The sequence below is a fragment of the Argentina anserina genome, chromosome 3 (genome assembly GCF_933775445.1).
Source record: "Argentina anserina chromosome 3, drPotAnse1.1, whole genome shotgun sequence".
Lineage (NCBI taxonomy): Eukaryota > Viridiplantae > Streptophyta > Magnoliopsida > Rosales > Rosaceae > Argentina > Argentina anserina.
The window spans coordinates 34,422,231-34,444,281 of NC_065874.1; the positions used below are offsets into that span (position 1 = coordinate 34,422,231).

At 37.7% G+C, this 22,051-nt stretch overlaps 3 protein-coding genes across 3 annotated transcripts; all 3 read right to left on the reverse strand.

Moving 5' to 3' along the window:
• Positions 1-3,625: 3,625 nt before the first annotated feature.
• Positions 3,626-9,134, reverse strand: LOC126789333 (disease resistance protein RPV1-like). Its single transcript, XM_050515474.1, has 7 exons — positions 8,474-9,134; positions 7,160-8,258; positions 6,803-7,087; positions 6,583-6,693; positions 5,151-6,473; positions 4,246-4,326; positions 3,626-4,165 (listed from the first exon to the last, which is right to left on the reverse strand). The coding sequence occupies exons 1-5, from the start codon at positions 8,980-8,982 to the stop codon at positions 5,202-5,204; spliced, it is 3,276 nt and encodes a 1,091-aa protein (XP_050371431.1). The 5' UTR covers positions 8,983-9,134; the 3' UTR covers positions 3,626-4,165; positions 4,246-4,326; positions 5,151-5,201.
• A 4,309-nt stretch (positions 9,135-13,443) lies between these two features.
• On the reverse strand, positions 13,444-16,665 carry LOC126789348 (protein trichome birefringence-like 4). Its single transcript, XM_050515489.1, has 7 exons — positions 16,170-16,665; positions 15,876-16,043; positions 15,144-15,506; positions 14,846-15,038; positions 14,544-14,737; positions 14,297-14,455; positions 13,444-14,217 (listed from the first exon to the last, which is right to left on the reverse strand). Exons 1-7 carry the CDS (start codon positions 16,622-16,624, stop codon positions 13,851-13,853), a joined length of 1,899 nt encoding a protein of 632 aa, XP_050371446.1. The 5' UTR covers positions 16,625-16,665; the 3' UTR covers positions 13,444-13,850.
• A 618-nt stretch (positions 16,666-17,283) lies between these two features.
• On the reverse strand, positions 17,284-21,206 carry LOC126789335 (formate--tetrahydrofolate ligase). Its single transcript, XM_050515475.1, has 5 exons — positions 20,841-21,206; positions 20,514-20,663; positions 18,873-20,048; positions 18,113-18,259; positions 17,284-17,828 (listed from the first exon to the last, which is right to left on the reverse strand). The coding sequence occupies exons 1-5, from the start codon at positions 21,204-21,206 to the stop codon at positions 17,553-17,555; spliced, it is 2,115 nt and encodes a 704-aa protein (XP_050371432.1). The 3' UTR covers positions 17,284-17,552.
• Positions 21,207-22,051: the final 845 nt, after the last annotated feature.

The window sequence follows — 22,051 nt, forward strand, 5'->3', positions numbered from 1 at the left end:
ATGTGATTTAAATGGTACAATATGATGTGAGAATATCGTACGTAATTCTTCAGGTGTTTATGAAATATGACATGTATAGGATATAGTGAACTATGTATATATTGTATGAATGGTAATAAATACGAATATATATAGTTTGCTATATAATATACTGTTATGATTTTTATTGTGGTGATATCGTGAAAGTTTTAAAACGTACAATATGATGAGTGATTATTGTATATGATTTTATTACGGAGAATGTTAAAAATGGTGATTTGTCTTCGGACGAGATGTGTGGTACAATATGATGTGTGATTATTGTACGTGATTTTTAACATTGAGTTTGTTAAAATGTGAATTGTCTTCGGACCTGATTTTTGGTACAATATGATGTGAGATTATTGTACGTGTTTGGCAAGTCGGAACCTAGCCTTTGGCCGGGCGAAAGTTACGATACAGTTAGAGCTCTAGTCTGTCTGCCTTAGTACTGCATGTGAGGTAACGGGTGGTTATCTGCTCATGGGTACTCGGTGTATTTTGGATGTTGGGTAGCGGGTGGCTATCCAATATCAACGGTGTATTACGAGAGGGGTAACAGATGTGTACCAGCGTTCTTGGTACCCGTATTATAAATGCATTGGGTAACCAGAATGGTTACTTAATTTCCTCATGAGCGTTTCATTTCATATTTCTTTGGGTCAACCAGATGGGCTGACCATTGGCTCATGAGGGCATTTATATTTGTTGTTTTGTGATTTTTCGTATATTTTGATATGCGAGTTATATGTTTTTATTTTACTCATACGAGCTGTAAAGCTTACCGGGTTTGTGTTTACAATCCCGGTGCACCAATTCGATGGTGTAGTGGATGACTCCGCAGGTGTAGATTAGCAGGAATTGACGGACCGCTCAGAGGACTTGAAGTGATTTACCTCCAGCTTGTGTGAAGATTTTGTGTGACTATTTTGTGAGAGATTGTGAGGATTATTACATTCCAACTTACGTAATGTAAATTATAAATTTGGGTTGTAATAATTGGTTTTTCTGAGTTGTATTGATAACTCAGTGATGATCCGCTGTGCACTTAAATGATTTCGATTTTATTGAGATTATTCTGTGTTTAACGACTTTAGAATTTTGAGTTTTTAAGCTCGAAATTTTGGGGTCGTTACAGACCACCACCAATTAATAATATCTGAAAAAAATACTTATAAATTATTTACAAATTTTCGGGATATTACATGCATTTCCGCTTCTCAAGTTCAAACACATGTTCTCTGACCTCGAGTCATGCTCTGAAATACAAATTTCTCCTAAGAAAACAAAAGGAAGGTCCACTGATTAACAGGGAATGCAATCCTCCAGATCTTCAGCCTAAATATCATCGAATGTTCTTTAAGACGACCAACAGTGTGTTTACATAGGAAAGAGAACAAGATAGACAGTATACTTATCAAACAACTTGTTATATGCATCCAGAACAGTCATTCTGTGATCAATGTGGTCCTTAATTCGTTCCAAAGTTAGAAAACTAGTAAGAAATGTACACACATAGGGTGTAAAACTTGTTAATGCAAACTACACCAGCACTGAGGAGCCAGAATGAGCAGACACCATGTTTACATTAAAGCAAGATTAATCCAGGATACAAGAAGATAGAGACTGAATATTGTACTAAGAACTGACTGAATTGACATTGGATATAGTCATTGCAACAAAATAAGCTCCACGAAATGAAGTCCTCCTGAAAAGCACTTGACATTGATTTTTTTTTTTCTCATGTTGCAGAAATTATGTACACTACTACATTAGCATGCCCCTGAGAATACTTGTACAAAGACCCTATTGACAATAATAAAACAGAGCTTAAATAATCAGCTGCATCATCCTGCATATTATCTATAAGCAATATCTATTTTAATCCGAAGTTCTCAACTCTCTTCGTAAGACCACATCAGCATAAGAGTTTCTTTCTGCTTTAAAAGGAGAAAAGCATGAACAAACAAATAAAAGAAGATGCAATGATAAATGCATGGTAGGAAGGAGGAACAGACTTTGAATTTGAATTTGAATTTGACATCCAGCTACAAGAGTTGGCAAGAGGAAAAAAAAAAGTTCGATTTTAGTTCATAATCCTTGTATAAGACGAAAGCTAGAAGAACTCCAAACTATTCATGAATGTATTAGATGCAGTCGACCTTCCGCTTTCGAAGATGTGATGGATTTCAGAGTCGCAGTCTGCATTATCAACTTGAATGATAGTTATGCCATCCTCGTCCTCTGGCATTACCACGTGAATCCCGCACCTTCCCATCACTGCTATATCCCCCTCAGATTCAAATTCAAACTTGACCAGACATATGGAAGGTAGCGCCGAACCATTCTCACTGAGTAGTCTTATTATTGTCTGGAATGGAATATAGTACAGCCACACATGATCAAGGGTCAACCTCCACTGACGGTCTTCTGGGTTCTTGGATGGTTCCATGATGCATAACCCATTAATGGAGATAGTGCAGGATGTGACATATGGTCCCTTAAAGGATATGTAACTTTGAGCACAAAAAGCCAGTCCTTTGTTCTCCCAATTGAAATCTCCAGAAAATTCAATTCTGAAGCTGTATGCTAGCCATGCGTGAAATCCTCCCTTATCGGCATCGCTACAGAAGGAGAACCAATCTGGTACTCCACGTTTGGCAGGATAGAAAACCTCGAATTCAGATTGCTGACATGAGAGGAAAATAGAGAACAGAGCCTTTTCCTCTACAAAATCCTGTACATCACTAACCTTCATCTGAGCCAGATTTTGACACTGCATGCTTGCATGGCAGTACAACAAGATCGTCCGACGAGACATCTTTGACTCTTTACCTTGCACAATGTTTGACAACTTTGAAATCTTTTTCAATGCGCTGCAGCACCTTACAACCAAGGTATCTATATCTCGTGGAAATTCTAAAATTTCTTCTAGATTTGTGCAACTGTCCAGAGAGACGTATAAAGGATCATAGTGCTTGTCCTGTAAACCTGTTGAGGATCCTGATTTGGTTGGAAATGTAACTAGACTTTCGCACCAGAACAGATCAAGATACCGCTGATGTTGCAACTCAAAAATGCTGCTCGATACATCTGTGAGTTCTGCGCATTCACGCAAAATTAACTTTTCTAGACTAATCAGATATGCAACTGATGAAGAAACTTCTTTGGTGGCAGTCCCCCGTAAATCCAGACATTTTAAGGATTTCATGTCTTCCATAAAGTCAAACTTCCTAAGTTTCTCACAGACCCAAGGTTTAAACTAACAAGATACTTAAGAAATCCAATGGAAGGATCAACTTCAAAGAAATTTTTACAGCCACTCAGATTCAACTCCACTAAATTTGGGAATCTAGAGAAGTCGGCTTGTCTTGTTAGACCATAGCAATATGACAAATCTATGGACGAGTTAAGGTCTCAACTGAAAGACTTGAACTCGGAACTCGGAAGTCTACAATTGAAGGCCCTAGATACTTGTATGTACATGCAATTCTAGTTATCTGCATATAATTTTTTGCACGTTTCTATATAAAAGTAGTGCACGCTGTGTGGTGTATTTACACGTCGTGCACTGAAAATTCTCTCAAAACCAGAGAGCCAGCTCCAATCATGTAAGCTTCAGCTTTGACCTTTGATGAACTCGAGTCCAAGTCAGAAGTGGGACTAGGACTCAACACTACTCCACAACTACTCACAAATTGTCAATTTACAAGCATTGGTTATAAAGAGGTTACGTAGAATACAACCTTTGATGACCACGACAATAGATTACAAACCGAATGTATTGTCCCCTAAACATTTTGTAGGAGAGTATTACAATGAGCAAAGCTTCCGCACAAGACAATGGCAAGATTTTGAGAAGTGGAAAGCCAGAGATGTAGCAGTGTCTACAATTGCAAATTTGCAATATCTCAAAACCTCAAAGGTCTTCCAGAGGCCAGATTTGGCATTCATAATTGAAGGATGACCACCCACCCAGAAATCAATCAAGTCAATCCAATGATGTTTGAAAAGATTGGAGTCTTCATTGCCCTTATTAGTGAATGCTACGATGCTGAGATTCGATTGTTGCTGTGTGCACTTCAGCTTCACAAATTCAAGCACATGTTCTCCAACCTTCAATCATGCTTGCAGATACGTATTCCGCCTGAGAATACAAAAGACGGGTCCATTGTCAATTTCAACTAACCAAATGAATACAGACCTTCAGAAGAAACAATATATTACCTGTTTTCAGAAATATCTTTAGCCCTCAACCTCAAGTTTTCCAAATCTCTTTAAAACGACCAACAGAACATCGGATTGTATCTAGTAAAAACAAAAAAGAAAATAAGTGTTACATAGGAAAGAGAAAAAGATAGACGGTATAGTGAGTATACTAATTCAACAACTTGTCATATGCATCCAGAATAGGGGTTCTGTAACACAGAATGAGCAGACACCCTGTTTAAAACATAAAAGTGTTTACGTTGGAAGTTAGAAAAGTAGTGGCTAGTAAGAAATGAACACACCACAGGATGCAAAACTTTTTAATGTCAAAAAACATAAGAACTCATGAGCCAGAATGAGTAGACACCCTGTTTACATCCAAAGCATGAGTGATACAGGATACAAGAACAATATAGAGACTGAATATTCTACTAATAGCTGACTGAATTGACATATTCAAAAATGATTTTTACTTATTCTGCAACTTCATGTATACATGTTGCATAGAACATGAAGACTACTACATTAGCATGATCGGAGAATACTTGAACAAAGCCTATTGACAATACAAATCCTCTTCAAATAACCCAAACTAAAACAAATCTCGAGAAGCAGCAGCAACATCTAAGCAATCTCTATCTTAATCTTAAGTTCTCTCAACTCTCTTTGTAAGTTTGTATACAAGACCATCTCAGCATGAGCATTTCTTCCATCTTCCAAATGAAGAATGGAAAACAAAATAATAAGCTACAATGATAAATGCATGGTAGGAACATTCATTGAATTCAACATGAGGGGTGACAACAAGATGGAAAGCTATAAGAACTCCAAGCTTAAGGATTATTGTTCAAGTAGACAGCACATATCTAAAGTCTAAACTATATGCTGATATACATCTCAAGTAACTTGAGCAAGTTGCGTACCAATTTGGTGGATCGGGAAGATGCTCCTGCATGCTGAAGAGTAAAACAAGATTACGCCATCAGTCCATCATCACCTTCAGAGGTGCAGTCTGCATTATCAACTTGATGGATAGTTACGCCATCCTCGTCCGCAGGCATTACTATGTGAACCCCGAAAGTTCCTCTCCCGTACCCAGTAACTTCGAACTCAAACTTGACCAGACAGGTGGAAGGTGGAGGCAAACCACTCTCACCGAGCCGTCTTATAATTGTATGGAATGGAATATAGTACAACCACAGATGATCTTCTGACAACCTCCACGGATGCCCTTCTGCCTTCTCTGATGGTTTCGCAATGCATACGCCATTAATGTAGATAGCGCAGAATTTGATATATGGCCCCTTAAATGCACAATAACTATGAGCACAAAAAGCCAATCCTTTGTTCTCCCAATTGACATTTTCACAAAATTTAAAGTGTAACTTGTATACTGGCCGTACTTCTTCCACATTGAAATCGTCATCCCAGGGAACCCCTCCACTTTCGGCTCGCCAGGAGAACCAGTCTGGAACTCCACTTTTGGCAGGATATAAAACCTCGATTTCAGATTGCTGATGACATGAGAGAAAGAAAGACAATAGAGCCGTTTCCACTGAATCATCCTGTGAATTATCATTCTTCATCTGAGCAAGATTGTTACACAGTACTTTGCAGTCATACAAGTTCATACGACGGATCCTCTTTGACTCTTTACCTTCCAAAAACTTGGACAGATCTGGAAATATTTTCAATGCACGACAGCACCTTAAATTCACATAATCTATTTCTCGTGGAAAGTCCAAAATTTCTTCGAGAGACGTGCAACTGTCCAGAGAAATGGATAGAGGAACATAGTACTTGCCCTGTAAACTAGGTGAGGATCCTGATTTGGTTGGAAATGTAACTAGGCTGTCACACCAGAACAGATCAAGATGCTGCAGATGTTGCAACTCAAAAATGCTGCTCGATACGTTTGTGAGTTTTGCGCATTCGCGCAAAGTCAACTTTTGAAGACCAACAAGACATCGAATTGATGAAGATATTTCTCTAATGGCAGTCCCCTGTAAATCCAGACTTATTAAGGATTTCATTTCTTCCAGAACCTCGAACTTCTGAAGTTTCTCACAGGACCCAAGGTTCAAATTAACAATATTCTTTAAATATCCAATAGAAGGATCAACTTTAACCAACTTTTTACAGCCACTTAGATTCAAATCCACTAAATTTGGGAATCTAGAGAACTCGGCCAGCCTTATTAGACCATAACAATATGATAAATCAATAGATTTCAAACTTTGCATAATCTGCATTGAGAAAAAAAAAAAGGAGATAGTTAAAAGTAGCATAGATTAGTTTCTTTCAATATTGGAAACCATGCTACTGATATGGAAAAAAAGATACATCATAAATTACCTCTACTCCGATCCCCAATGGTGATTTACTGCTCCAAGGCAATTTCAGTTGAAATGGAATCTTTGAAGGAAGGGACTTGCTGCTCCATGGAAATTTCAGTTGATATAGAATCTTTGAAAGAAAATAAAACAGAAGAAAGGGTAAGTTCAAAGAACTTATAATTTTAAGAAGTGGAAGAGTAAGCTTTTTTGAGTATTACGAATTATACTTTCAAATATACCTTAGTAACCTCTCCTAGAGGTGACGTTTGGCTGGAAGGCATATTGAGTAGTACTAGTTTCTTGGGATTAAAATTAGATGGAAAAGCCCATAATGGACAATAGGACCAATCAAGGACCCTCAATTCGTTGGACAGATCATTCACATGATGTCCGGTGAATATATTGCCACATATTATGAAGACTTGAAGATTCTTCAATGTTGAGAAGCTTTTACTACTCAAGCATATCTTTCCTTCACTCTCATTCCAGCTATTAACCACAATGCTTTGAACTTTATTTGATCCCTAATACACAAAACACAATTGTTAACATAACGATGTCTTGCAACAGAATTTATGAACAAATGTATTACTTACTGTGTTATTCACAAAAACATCATACACGTCTTCAAACCGCCACAATCTGCTACGTTGACCAGGCTCATTTGGTGACTCTTGGAAAACTATGTCTCGACCCATTTCTTCAAGCAGGTCATGCATTTGAATTCCATCTGCTTCAGTAACGACAATGAGAGCCTTTTCCTCAAGTAAATCAATGGCATACTCAGGGTTGAGGTCGCAGGCTTTTAGTACATCTGTTACATAGTCCTTGCTTTTGCCTTTGAAGAAACAAGCAATGTGAAGAAAAACTTCTTTCATCGAATGCTCTAGTGCGTGATAACTTGTTTTCAGAACTTCTTGAATCTCTTGCTTGGGAAGACTCCTATAACTGTCCAATGCATATTTCCATTGATTTGCATCCCTACCACGTAGGTTTGCAGCCAAAACTTCTAAAGCTAGAGGAAGTCCTTGAGCATAATGTAGGACATTCTTGACAAGTTCAACATAATCTTCCCTGTGTCTATGATCTTGGAAGGCATTAAAGTTGAATAGTTCTAATGCTTCATGATGACTTAACTTCTCCACCTTGTATATTTCATTGACATCAAAACCAGTTAAGCAATGTTTATCTCTTGTTGTTATGATTATTCTACTGCCTGAACCAAACCAAGTAGGATTTCCAACTAAATTGTTTAATTGGCTCAAATGATTCACGTCATCAAGAATTAACAGGACTCTTTCATCGGTCATGTATTGTTTTATCATTTCAATTCCTCGATCAACACTAGAATGATAAGTATTCCACCCAAGAATCTCAGTAAAGATAACCTTTTGTAGATGGACAAAGCCTCCAGATTTCATCGACTCTTCTCTTACATTCGCCAAGAAGCAACTACCTTCGAATTGATAAGAAACTGAATTATAAACTGCTTTAGCAAGTGTAGTTTTGCCTATTCCTCCAACTCCCCATATTCCTACCATACGAACACCATTTCCCCCAACACTTACAAATTTAAGCACATCTTCTACACGAGATTCTATTCCAACCGGGTACTTTGCCACATTTAAATATGTACGGTTCAATAGTTTTCCAGATACTTCTTCCAGGATTGCATCAATGAATTTAGATTCATTACTGCCATTAAAAAATACAAATTAATCACATACTAACATGTATAGTTAAGAAGAAATAGAGGGCTTAGATTGATGATTTTAACATATTTTAGCGTCTTATAAATTCTGATACCCTTAAGTTTAAGATATATCTGACTGGTTCTAACAAGCAACAATTGCCTAAAAGAACACAACTAGTATGCAAAGTATATATATAACAGAGTTAAGAGTATGCACCCGTCCGAGAAATGCAGCCCAGAAAGATTTGCAGCTTTTGTAAGAGCTTCCCTCCATCTCACAACTTTCTCCATCCGATCTTTGAATTTGCATTGATGACGAGCCAGTGCCTTGCCAAAACTACCAGTTTGGTACCGTACATCGGATGGATCCACCTTATAAAAGATAGGGTACACCGTTTGCTGCTTTGACTCTTTACACCGGAGAATGGCAACGAGTTCATCCAAGCACCACTTGGAGAAAGCATAGTTTTCAGAGAATACAACGATTGAAACTTTGGACTCTTCAATTGCTTTGTACAGCTCGGATGATATATCCGCTCCTCTTCTGAGTCCATCATCGTCCAAGAAGGTTTTGAATCCCTTTCGGACGAGATTGCTGTGTAAATGGCCTACGAAGTTGTTGCGTGTATCATCACCTCGGAAACTCAGAAAGACATCGTAAGACCATGACTGATGAGTCGTAGTTGAAGAGGAAGAGGCTGCGAATTCAGAGGCGATTGAATCCATGTGTTTGATCAGTGCAAATCAGCTGGATATCAAAATGATGGGAGTTTGATTCATATGAGTGAAAGATCGTCTGTTCTATATTAGTGATAGTTAATGGGTTCCAGCTAATGTTTCAGACCGGAAGTCATGGAATTATTTATCGACAAACGAGAGAAAAGCATCGACCTTTAACTGAAAGACTTGGACTTCTGAGTCTTCGCTGCCGTGTTACATGAACTCGGGGCTGTTTATGTCAGATGCGTTTAAATGTACACGTGTGTGCCGTCGATTGGATTCTTTTTGTTTTTAGACAAGTAAAACTAATTTGATGAGGGTTTGGGCTAGGATCACTTTGTCGGCTCTAGTCTGATCCATGCCCATATATATCTATGTTTTTGCTAGTTTATTTCAGTGGATTTATATATATCTTTTACTGTTTTCTATTGAAAAAAGTGGGAATTGTCCTCGTAGGCGGCACCTCAAGTGCTTTGTTTGCTCTAGGTCTAGGGGCATTCAAAAATTGAAGGATGATGATCCATTCGGAAACCAGTGAATCCATGATTATGTTGAGATAGAAGATTGTAGTCTTCGTTCCCTTGATTAGTAATTCCAAAGATGGTGAGACTTGATTGTTTATGTGTGCACTTCAGCTTAACAGGTTCAAACACATATGTGTCCATCGATGATACAATGATAAATGCATGGTAGAAACAATCTTTGAATTTAACATCCAGCTACAAGAAGTTGACTTGGGGGTAAAAAAAAATCCTTCCTTGTATAAAAAATTCCCAAGCTTAATGATTATCGTTCAGCGTCTGAAAGACTACACATTTCTAATTTATATCATCTCAAGTGTCATCAGGAAGAACAAAAACAAGTTAATTACCACTTTAGAAGATGCAGCAAAAGCTTAGTGCAGTTGGTGTGCTGATGCTTAGTGTAGTGAATGGCTCCTGCTTAGTGTTTGAAGCTAAACTTTGATTTCATACATTGATGTGGTACGTAAACCTGTTGTAGGTAGGAGTAATGTTGAAGATAAGCTCGACTTCTCATGAGTCGTGAATGAATGCTACAGATCCACATGCACTATTTACGAGTTCTTATCATTCTTATCATTGAAGAAGAGCTCAATAGCTTGGTGTTGATAGGTTATTTCTTGCCCTGCTGGCCATATCCTATTTTCACAAAGCCTCAAATTTCGCCATACACATCCCTTTTCTCATTCGGAAACAATTTCACGCTACCTGAGCTCCATTTCTAGTTTACCGATGGAATGGGGTTGCTGACGAAATGAACAAGAATGTCTATAAATGAGAATATAAGAATTAATGTATCAATTAAATCTAAAAATCGAGAGACAAAATTTAGAGGTAAACTATATATATAGGGTGCCATAATTAATTGTTTAATCTAAATTTTAGTTATGTGCAATACGTAAATACAGTAATGCATGTAACATGCAGCAAGGAATTTGATGACAATGTAGACGGGGATAATCTCTGTTAAACAGCGACAAGCGTGGCTCATGGATCAACTGTACCGATATTGTCTCAACTTAGCCACCTCATAGGTATTGGATTTTAATCACAAAAAGCCTCGGTACAATTGGGTATTATACGCCCACTTATAAGCTTTATTTTCTTTGTCACTTCTTAGATGTGGGATCTCTCATCTCCAACACGCCCCCTCACGTGTAACCTAATTTTTAGGTCTGCACGTGACATATTAACATCTCACATACTGGGACGAAATAAACCAAGGTCCAGTAACCAACGACACTTGGTGACCATCCAATCAGAAACTCTCTGATGGCATGATAATGACACCCATCTTGGGCTCATAACAAAGTGACACCCAACTCGGGCTCACGACAGATTGGAGGCGCGACTGAAGAGGGACCCGCTCTGATACCATGTTAAACAACGACAAGCGTGGCTCATAGACCAACTATACCGATATTGTCCCAACTTAGCCACCTCACAGGTGTTGGGTTTTAATCACAAAAGACATCGGTACAATTGGGTATTATCCACCCACTTATAAGCTTTATTTTCTTTGTCACTTCTTAGACGTAGAATCTCTCATCTCCAAAAATCTCTTTCTCCATCCCCACCTGCTGCAAGCCTTGCTGTGCATTGGACCACCGGATTGGAGAATTGAGGTAGTTGAATCGCGTGGAAGGATCCTTAATTAGTCTTGGTCCTATGCAAATGGTTGTAGTCAGCCAATTTGGCAAGATTTGTCTTGTAAGGTCCCTTAATTAGTCTTGGTCGTATGCATATATTATCAGCTACTGGTGATATTAATACGCATGGCCCGATGCTGCATGCCTGCATGGGACGACGAGAACGATTCTAGTTACAGCGACGAGAGAGTCTTTAATTCTTTCAAAATAACATTGTTTGCTGAAGCCACAACTTACTGATAATATATGCCAATTCCTGAAGCCACAGCTCGCTGTGAAGTTTTCTAATGATTCCATAACTGACCTGTGTTGAAGACAAGAACATCTGCACTTTCAGCGTGCAATTGTCCAATGATAGAGAGCTATATCATATCTAGGCGCAGTGTTTTCTTCTTTGATCCATTAATTTGTCTTTAACACCTCCGATTGCTGAACCAACTGTTAACCGTGATTGTGTAAAAAACTGCAAATGCCCCATGCTACATGATGGATTAAATTTTGGACCTAAGGGCCGTGTTTGGTAAGGCTGATAAGATTAGACTAGGATTTCAAATTGGATTTGACTAGATTCGATTTGATTGGATTACTAATCAATCTTACGTTTGGGTAATCAGATTGAGAATTGGATAAGATTTTTTTTTTAAAAGCTTCACTCAGACATCTTTTTCTCTCCCCGACTCTTCCTCTGGTTCTCTTTGACGCAGAGCGCCGTTGGCTTCCTCCTCCCATTGTGCCATCGTCCGGCCAAACCGAAGCAGAGCACCCGCAAAAAATTTGTTGATCTTCTGTCCATAAAAACCAGTCCATACATGTAGATTTAGGCACAAGATTCCCAAATCGGAGTTAGAGGCAGTATCTCGATCTTCCATGGATTTCAGCTTCATTCTTAAGCTCTGGCGAGCCATTCCAACCCCTCTTGATAAGTTTGACCTCCACCTCTCACTTCCTATTCGATTATACTCTCAATTTCACAAAATTGAGACTAATTCCAGTTCCCTTTTTCGGCCGGGTTGACGCTGGCGCATCTCGCCGTGGCTCCGCCTCAACTTTTTGAGCACCATTGTGGCTGCGATTAGCTCGGTTGATGGTGGAAGAAGAAACTTTGTTTTTGTTTTTGTTCTCAGTGAGCTCGAAGATCAAGCACAATTATGATATCCAGGTGGAAAAAATTATATACTACCTTTTCAACCAGATTTAAAATTTTTCTAGTTACTTCATATCTAAGAGTCCAAACACATCTACTTGTTGGATAGGAGATGAACATATCATTTTCCGTGATATAAATGGATCGCTCAATTGGTTAGTGGTGTTGTTTTGTCGACAACTCTGCATCAGCTTATTCTTGTTTATTTTTCTTTGATCTACTTAAGGTATTAATTTTCCAATTGTATGAATTATCCGTGTTTGTGGTGATTGTTGTTACGGTGTTCCTGTGCTATAGGGTATGGCTCAAATTTGATTGTTGATTCATTGTTGAGTTGAATCTACTGGTTATATGTATTCTACCTGGAAAATTAGTTGTGTGTGTGAGGGTTGAACATGGAAGGTAGGTGGTTTTTGAGGGTATGGTGCTTGATTGTTTTTTTTTCTTTTATGGAATAAGTACGTAACTTCTATTCAGCGGGTTAATTTTGTGAGATGTGTGGATTGTTCCTTTTTTTTCCCTATCTAAGGTAGGAAGTGTGGGTTTTATAGGTAGAGAGTGTGGGTAGTATATGTACGTAACTTCTATTCGGTTGATTAATTTTGTGAGATGTGTATATTGTTTCTTGCATATAGGTTAATTATTCTTTCCACATAGGTAAATCTTATGTTGTATAGGACCCTACCTCTAAGGTAGGAAGTGTAGGTTTTATAGGTAGAGAGTGTGAGTAGTATATGTACGTAACTTCTATTCGGTTAATTAATTTTGTGAGATGTGTAGATTGATCCTTGCATATAAGTTAATTATCATTTTCCATAGAGGTAAATCTTCTGTTGTATATGACCATACCTCTAAAGTAGAAAGTATGAGTGGGAAAAAAAATAGACAACCAGAAGAAAGAAAATTGTGTTTTTGAATAGGAAAGAATGTATATGTTGAAAAACATGATCAAATGTAATGGAAACAAAATAAATGACAACTTGGTAGTTTTTGACATTCATGACTTGCTTTGATCTATTAAGACAGATATATAAATAACAAATTTTTTTATTTCTTTTGACTATTCCTTAAGATAAGGCTGATTTACCAAATTAAGCATTTAATTTATGTTTATAACTATTGCATGTTTATAGCATTTGAAAAATTGTAAGAACTATAATTATGGAAAATAAATAAAAGGGTGTGGGTTTATCTGAAAAATAGACTTGAAGAATGAGTTTATCACTAATTTTCTCAAACAAATAAAATTAAGACCAGTGTATTTCAGCTATATCTAAGTAACTATGTATAAGAGAAGAAACATTAGAATGGTTAGAACTTCACCTAAATGAATCAATAGAAGAATATTAGAAACTGTATTTGTATCGTGCTTCATCAGTATACTCCTGATATACGAACAAACATCTAAACTACCCTTGAACGTACATCAGTACAATATATTCTATCTGTCTATCAAAACAAGAGTTCTGTTGGATCTTCTCCATTTTGATAAGCAAAAGTTCCAACATATATACATGCGCAGAGTTTTTTTTTTTTTTTCTATAAGGGAGTACTCTGATTCTATTGTTGACGTTTCTGTTTATGTTGCTTCTTCTTCCTCTGTTGCTTATTGCGTCTAAGGAGTTGAGCATATATAAGCTCATTCCATGTTTCAGGCACACCAGGTAAGCACCAGTGGCTGCAATCTTGGATTGAATTCGCTTTTCTTTCCTCTGCTGTTAAGTTGGGCATTCTGTAAACCGATGGATGAGCATCCTTCCTGAAATCAGTCATTGCTGTGATGTTGAGATAGTGGATTGGAATCTTCATCTTCTCCATCACCGAGTCCAAGATCTTCATGTTTGATGGATATTCTCCTCCGTATTCAGTTTCTGTAGTTGGCTTTGTCTCGCCGTGGCATTGCCCTCCAGAGTTCCATGCTCCACCCCTGTGGAAGTGAAATGATCATGAAGTTGCTTTGTAGTTTTAAACCAACCATGCAGGGTAGAAGTACTAATGTAATGTACCTAAAGTGAGAAGGTGAATAGCCGCGAAAGAAAACTGCAGTTTTCTTAGGATCTATATTGGTATCCACCCATGTTCCCCAAGTTGATAGAGCCCTCCGATATGCCTCTTCGCCATTCAACTCATCATAGACATGATCACCCTCTTGATAGTAACCTAACCTGCAAGTTTCTCAGTTAAATTAGCTGTTATTAATTCCAAGTATCCTAATATACCAATGACATAAGAGTGAAAGTGTGCATGTCTTACCCATTGGAAGTTTTTTCATGAGTCCACCAATGAGCTGTGTTGAAGATCAGAACATCTGCATCTTTGTAGTTATCCGCAGCACTCTCCATTAAATCAATGCGAAGTGTTTCCTTTTTGGATCCATTTTTGTGTTTCCCCTCCCATTCTTGAACTAGAAATTGTGATTGAAAAAATTCTACTGAACAATTATAATCCTATTGATACATGAAGATTAGTAGTTAAGACCAACCAAATGAAAAGAAATGAAGAAGTTATCAGTCTATGAACTACAAATCACAGATGATGAATAATGAGAAAGATACCTGAAATATGAAAGAGTAAGAGGCCTCTGTACGGAACTCTTCCCTGCCCGAAACTTCATAAACTTTGTTCTTTTCTTCCACTGAATTTCTAAGAACACAAAGCAAAGACTCCCACATATTCCTATTGAGAGAATCGCCAACAAAAACTAGACGCTTTCCTGTCAATAATCTCAACATCTTCTTACCATTCAACCTGCAACAGAAGTTCATTCAAATCTAACATTACTAAACAGAACCAACAAGCTCTAATCAACGTTTAAACGAAATATAGTAGAAAGAACATGCTGATGTAAATAACCTTGGAATATTGCAATGTTTTGGTTGCCATCTATACTTCTCGTAACCATTATCAGGCCTACCATTAAGGAAACAATTGAAAGGCTCATCTATATAGGGACAAGATCCTGCAGCATAAAGTGGGTAAGAATCATCCCTCATCCACCTTCCATCATATAGGTCACATTCATTATTCAGCTTCATCCCAGTTTGTTTCCCTTTCTTGTTCATATCATTTTCTCCATTAGAAGAAGAATCAAAGCTCAAAGCATTCTTCGTCTCATTTCTTTTCTCAGAACCCTCAACTTTATCAGAAACTTCAGTTCCTGTGTGACTGGAGTCTTTGAATGTGGAAAAGGTGGTAGCGTTTGATAATTGAGAAGTATCATTATGATTATCCTTTTGTATCTCTACATTAATCTCGATAGTGTTTGATGGTTGAGTAGTACCAACATGATGATCCCTTTCGATATCTGCATTCTCCTTGGTAGTTGATGATTGAGCAGTACCATGATGATCATTCCTTTCAGCTTCTACATTTTCCTTGGTAGTACTTGATGGTTGAGCAGTACCAATACGATGATCCCTTTCAATCTCTGCATTCTCATTTGTAGTGTTTGATGATTGATGAATACCAACATGATCATCCCTTGGAATCTCCACATTTTCCTGGGTAGTGTTTGATGATTGAGCGGTACCAATATCCCTTTCAGTCTCTGTATTTCCCTTGGTAGTATTTGATGGTAAAATAGTACCAATATGATCATCCCTAGCAATCTCTACATTTTCCTTGGTAGTGTTTGATGGTTGAGGGATACCAATATGATGATCCCTTTCAGTCTCTAAATTTTCCTTGGTAGCATTTGATGGTTGAGGAGTACCAGTATGGCTATCCCTTTCAGTCTCTGCGTTTTCTTTGGTAGTATTTGATGATTGAGCAGTACCAATATGGCTATCCCTTCCAGTCTCTGCATTTTCCTTGTTAGTGTTTGATGGCTGAGCAGTACCAATGTGATTATCCCTTTCAATCCCTCCATTTTCCTTTTTTCCTCCATTTTTCCCAGAAGATTGATCAAGACCAATCTCAAATCCCTTCTGATCAACTCCCACATTTCCTTTCAAACTTCCATTCTCATCAAACCGTGGTAAAGAATTGCTTTTCCAATGAGAGTCTTGGGTCTGAGGAGACGTATGAAGAAGATTTTTGAAGCCAAAAGGAACCGAAGGGAGAGAAGGGTTGAAAACCAAGAGGATGGTACATGCAATGAAGGAGACTATGAATGCGTAAGTACAAACCTTAAAGTTTCTCTTGGAGAAGAAGATTGAAAACATTGAGGCCTTGCTGGTCTCAGCTCTTGTGGAATGTGGGCTTGACGACATTGAAGAATAATCTGTACTTGTTGTGATATGTGCAAGTACTGATGGCCGAGGAGAGGCTTTCGACTCTCCTAGGGTTGTTGGTAAGAGGTATTCTGTTGTTGATTTATGTCCCCAATCCACCATTGCTATATCTTTGTAAGCAGATCAAGGTGGAAGGGGGTATGATGTGAGTACTATAACAACCCTGACCTGAAATTCTGAAAATAGAGATGAAGAGGATGGTAAGAGAAGAGACAGACATGTTAATTTCAATTCCATGAAGCTGGAAAGAAAGTTTTGTGTTTAAGAGGTAATCTAGTTTAACCAACTTCAAGATAGTAACTATTTTTGGTGATAATATGCATTTGTTCTTTTCAACGTTAGATTGCAGAGCAAGTAAGATACAAATTTACAGGAGCAAATATAGTAATTCCAGAAATAAACCAGTAAATACCTAAGGCTCATCTTAACCATTGCAGAACCGATTTTTTTTCTCGGTTGTTAAATGCACACCAAATTTTTGGACCTTTATTACTTCATGATGATACAATTTTTTTTTCATTGCTTCATCAAATATAAATTTATGCAGAATATTTTCTTATCCAGGGAACCTCACTTTTTACTCATAATAATTCTGGGACTATTATTACATTTGTTTACTTTCTTAAATATGGCCTGTATTAACTCAAAACAAAAAAATGGTCCGTATAATCATCTAAGATGGTGGGAAAATAAATTTCTAATGACTTTTCATCATATATACCTTGAACCTGTATTCTAGTATGAATACATGCATGAGCTAATTAGATGATAGGCTCCAATTGTCGCCAATCTTTAATTAAATCACCAAATTGTACTCAACACCTCTTTTGATACAGCCTATTCATCAGAAACAAGCTAATTATCAATTAACCTCAGAGATTTCTTGTTTTCATTTCTGATATTATTATAATCATACATAGAGCTGATACAATTAATAAAGCAAAGAGCACAACAACAGAAGACTGAAGTATTAGTAAGTTTCAGGAAGGGGCAACTCAGCGAGTGTGTGGAGAACCAAATGCAGAAACCTTCAAGAAAGACCAATAACCCTTCCAGTGGTGGTGTCAAGATCAATATCATAAAAGCAAGGCCTAGTTGGAAGTCCCGGCATTGTGCTCATGGTTCCTACCAGTGGATATATGAATCCAGCTCCAATGCTTGCCCTCACATCCCTTATTGGTAACAAAAAATTGGATGGGGCTCCTTTCGCAGTAGCTTTATCAGAAAATGAATACTGGGTCTTTGCCATGCATATTGGCAGACCAGAAAATCCTTGCTTAGTGTACATTGTAATCTGCTTCTCAGCCTATATATACAGAAAAGGTCTCATATCAATAAGCATGTCATCTAAATTTCTGTTCAAAATTATACGAATTTGGCTTTACTATATATATATATATATATTACAAAAGAGAAATACAAAATTTTGTATATATTTCTACTGCTGTAGAGGAATCAAATTGATGCTCTGTTTATGAGAAACACAAGACATGTAGCTACATTAACTTGTAATATATGTGTTCTCTATCTTATAGAATGAGATATACTAAAGAAAACTTGAAATGTTAAAACAATAACACAGGATCTTACCTGCTCAGAGTATTCAACACCGCTTGCACCATATGACCTGGCTATTGCCTCTATCTTCTCTTTGATACTAAAGTCCAAAGGATATAAAAACTTTAATGGTTGTGTAACATTCTCACAGGCTTTCTGAACCGCAATCCCTAGGTCTACCTGCAGACCACAATTAACTTTATCATTATGAAACCAGTTTTAGCAATTCAGACAGTTTCAGCAATTTAGAGAAAAGGAGCCAGCTACACATTAATTTAAAGAAGCTAAACCAACATTATACTGCCAGGAGTCGGGAGGATTGCCAACTCCTTGCTTTAACAGATGGAATACACACCACTAGATATCAAACTTGCTTGGCATTTACTTCTTTGTTAAAGAAGATATAACTATAGTGGGCAGATAATTATCATTCTAGTTAGAAATTCTAAAGAAGCGAAACAAATTCGGTGAGTAAAATGAATTTTCTAGGAGATAATGAAATATATCGGCAAGAGTACAATTGGGCTCCAACAGCATATAAAAGAGAAAACTGACAGCCTAGACAAGACTCCGTGAGATAAGGAATTAAAGATTATTGTGGGAGTAAAACTGGTAGAGTTTGTAAATGTTGCAATACAGAACAAGCAGCTATCCCTGAGCTATAAGGCAATTCTAGAGCTCACAAAATGCATTTTTAATTTTGCGCACCACTTCAAAATACTAAAATATGCTCTAAGCAAAAGGAACATCCAGAATTCATTAGTCAAGTAAAACCCAGTTCAAAGTGACTAACCGCTCCTTTTCCACCATGAGCATGGTGAGTACATATAACAGCATCATACGCTCCAGCAGCCAGTGCTGCATTTCTAACTGCATTTAATTCTGCATCAGAGTCAGTTGAAAACTTGTTCACAGCAACAACAACATTCACACCATAGGCTTTTGTATTTGTAATATGCCTAGCCAAATTTACACAGCCAGCCTCAACCAGAGCCACGTTCTCAGTTGTGTAGGCACTATTAAGAGGCTTCCCAGCAACAACATCAGGGCCACCACCATGCATTTTCAAAGCCCTTATGGTGGCAACGATAATTGCACACTGTGGTGTTAAACCACTATACCGGCATTTTATATTCATGAATTTCTCAGTGCCAATATCAGCACCAAAACCAGCTTCTGTGACTACAAAGCCACCTGGTCCCACCAACTTTAGCGCAATCTTATCAGCCACAATAGAGGAATTTCCATGAGCAATATTTGCAAAAGGACCAGCGTGAACAAGAACTGGGGTTCCCTCAAGAGTCTGCATCAATGTAGGGTTAATAGCATCCTTCATAAGAACTGTTAATGCACCTCCGACACCCAGATCGTCGGCAGTAACAGGGTCACCAGCCCTGCTGTTTCCGATTACCATTTTGCCAAGCCTCTCTCTCATATCTGCTAGTGATGTCGTAAGGGCCAAAACTGCCATTATTTCACTGGCAACTGAAATATCAAATCCTGTTTCTCTCACCATTCCTTTCTCTTCGGGCCCCTGGCCAACAGTTATTTTTCTCAAGAGCCTATCATTTATATCCATTACTCTTCTCCAGGTGATAGAATCCGGATCGATATCAAGCCTAGCAAATTTCTTAACTTCTTCTGGTGTAAGGTCCTCAGGCTGCGTCTTGGTGATACCCAACTTTTTCAGACGTCTAAACATGATATCATTAAAGCTCTTTTTTCCTTCTTTGTTTGGTGGGCATAGTCGGTTCATTAGAGCTTTATCTGATTGGGTTGCCTCATGAAACATACGAGTATCAATGGCAGCAGCTAGAAGATTGTTTGCAGCTGTTATTGCATGAATATCTCCTGTCAAGTGCAGATTAAACTCATCCATTGGGATCACTTGACTGTAACCACCACCAGCTGCACCACCTTTAATCCCAAAAGTTGGTCCTTGTGATGGTTGACGAAGGCAAGTGACAACCTAGTATCATGAAAAGGGATAAATTCTGATCAGGACCACAACAACAACGACTACTAGCATAATGCTGTTAACTGTGATTTGTGTGGTTACACATCTCTGAAAATTATGAGATTATTGAGAAGTGTGGTGCAAGAAAATACATTTGTATCGTAAAACTCTCATACACCGTCGGACTGCTTCAAAAGAAAAGTAAACAAGAAAGAGATGTACAGAAGTCATATGATTTCACAGTTTCATATGCCTATGCTGAAGTAAACCAGCTTATCTTGTATCTTATCCAGTTCCACTAGTATCTTGGTACATTCTCATCTACACTATAGTTCAAGAGATTTTTTTTTCTCATCAAACGGGTATAACTCCAAATTTGCTGATTATTATTTGAAAATTTTCGATACCAACAACCAAAGAAGACTCATGTAAGGGTAAACACCACAAAAGAAACAACTTTTAAGATAAAAAGCTTACCTTCTTATCTTGAAAAGCACCCAAAGCTTGACACAGTCCAACAGTGGTGGTAGACTTGCCTTCTCCAAGAGGTGTAGGAGTAATCCCTCCCACCACAACATAATATCCATCACTAGATCCTTTGAGTTCATCAATCACAGATAACAAAACCTACACAAACCCAAATACCCACATCTTTAAACTCAAAACCCAGTTCAAAGATTCAGACTTTATCATCAGAAACATAAACACAGCCTATTACCAATACCCAGATTCAAATCAATACAGAAAAAAAATCAAACTTTCTTCAACAACAAAAAAACCAATGAAGGAAACAAAAGCAATGACCTTGGCTTTGTATTTCCCATAGAGATCATAGTGGTCAGGACTGAGACTAAGGTCCTTGGCAATCTCAGAGATGTGAACAGGCTCAACTGAATTGGCAATGTCTATATCAGCTGGAACTGGTGAAACCACATCAAGCTTCCTAGTGGTCTTTGATGGGCTCATTTTGGGCTCCCAGAATTTGTGAAAGTTGGTTTCTGGGTTTGGATGAAATGGTTGTGTTTTTTGTTTAGGTTGACCTTTTGATGATGGGAAAGTGAGGCTTGAAGAACATAGAATGGGGTGCCCTGATTTCTTATCAATTGAGATTCCAGAATTGCAGGCTGAAGCGGTAACTGGGACAGTTGGTGAACACTGATAGAGTCGCATGTCAATTATAGTAGTCTTTTTTGGTTTTTCCTTTATTATTTCCAGGCCAATTGAATTATAGTATAACACTGCCCGAGTCATGATATGGTGTGAAAAATTTGGTGCCATCCAAAATTCCAAAAACTTTTTACATTACCCGCAAAAGAATCGAAACGAGAGCTTACAAACCAAAAATGGAAGTGTATAAGGATAAGGGTGAGCTGAAAATGCATCCCTATGTTTTGAAACCACAACATTTTGTCATTATGTTTTATGATCTTTCTAAATAGAGTTATATTTCATACAAATGAATGAATCGCTCCGAGTGTACTGATACTCATCGTCTCTTCCGATTGGTGCTCCCATGGTGGCCAAACACCACTTCGTTAACTACCCAAATAGGTAGTTAGCTATGAGCATTATATATTTTGGAAGTAAACTCATCAATTGCTACCATCAGATTTCTTTCATAAGTGAGCTTCATTTGTATCCTATGTTTTTTTTTTCAGAAGCATGTCGTGTTTGCTCTCAAATCAAACATATTTTGCCTGTAAAAACTATTCAAACCAAAATTGATTGAATTGTTCTAGTTGTTCTAATGCTTTCTATGGGTTTGGCAACATATTGAGAAAGTGATCTTAATTATTCTAATGTTTTATATGTGTTTGGTTGCTTGTGCAAACACTGAGTTTTTCAATATGTCACTTTTGTAAAGCAAATTGAAATGTTTGGTATGTCAACTATTACTAGTTGGTGCGTGTTTGAATACATAAGATTAGCTCTTATTAGTTAGATTGTTCTCTCGTTACCCCAATTGTATTCGGCAATTTCATTAATAAAGGCGTGAGGCTAGTCGCATAAGCCCT

Coding starts and splice junctions, on each gene's coding strand:
- LOC126789335 (XM_050515475.1), bottom strand. CDS start 21,206: ATGCGACTCTATCAGTGTTCACCAACTGTCCCAGTTACCGCTTCAGCC. Junction 20,049..20,513: donor GTGCTTTTCAAGATAAGAAG/GTAAGCTTTTTA, acceptor TCATGATACTAG/GTTGTCACTTGCCTTCGTCA. Junction 17,829..18,112: donor GTGTTGAATACTCTGAGCAG/GTAAGATCCTGT, acceptor CTGTATATATAG/GCTGAGAAGCAGATTACAAT.
- LOC126789348 (XM_050515489.1), bottom strand. CDS start 16,624: ATGGTGGATTGGGGACATAAATCAACAACAGAATACCTCTTACCAACA. Junction 15,039..15,143: donor AAACATTGCAATATTCCAAG/GTTATTTACATC, acceptor CTTCTGTTGCAG/GTTGAATGGTAAGAAGATGT. Junction 14,218..14,296: donor TATTCACCTTCTCACTTTAG/GTACATTACATT, acceptor TCACTTCCACAG/GGGTGGAGCATGGAACTCTG.
- LOC126789333 (XM_050515474.1), bottom strand. CDS start 8,982: ATGGATTCAATCGCCTCTGAATTCGCAGCCTCTTCCTCTTCAACTACG. Junction 8,259..8,473: donor GGGCTGCATTTCTCGGACGG/GTGCATACTCTT, acceptor TTTTAATGGCAG/TAATGAATCTAAATTCATTG. Junction 6,474..6,582: donor CATTGGGGATCGGAGTAGAG/GTAATTTATGAT, acceptor TTCTCAATGCAG/ATTATGCAAAGTTTGAAATC.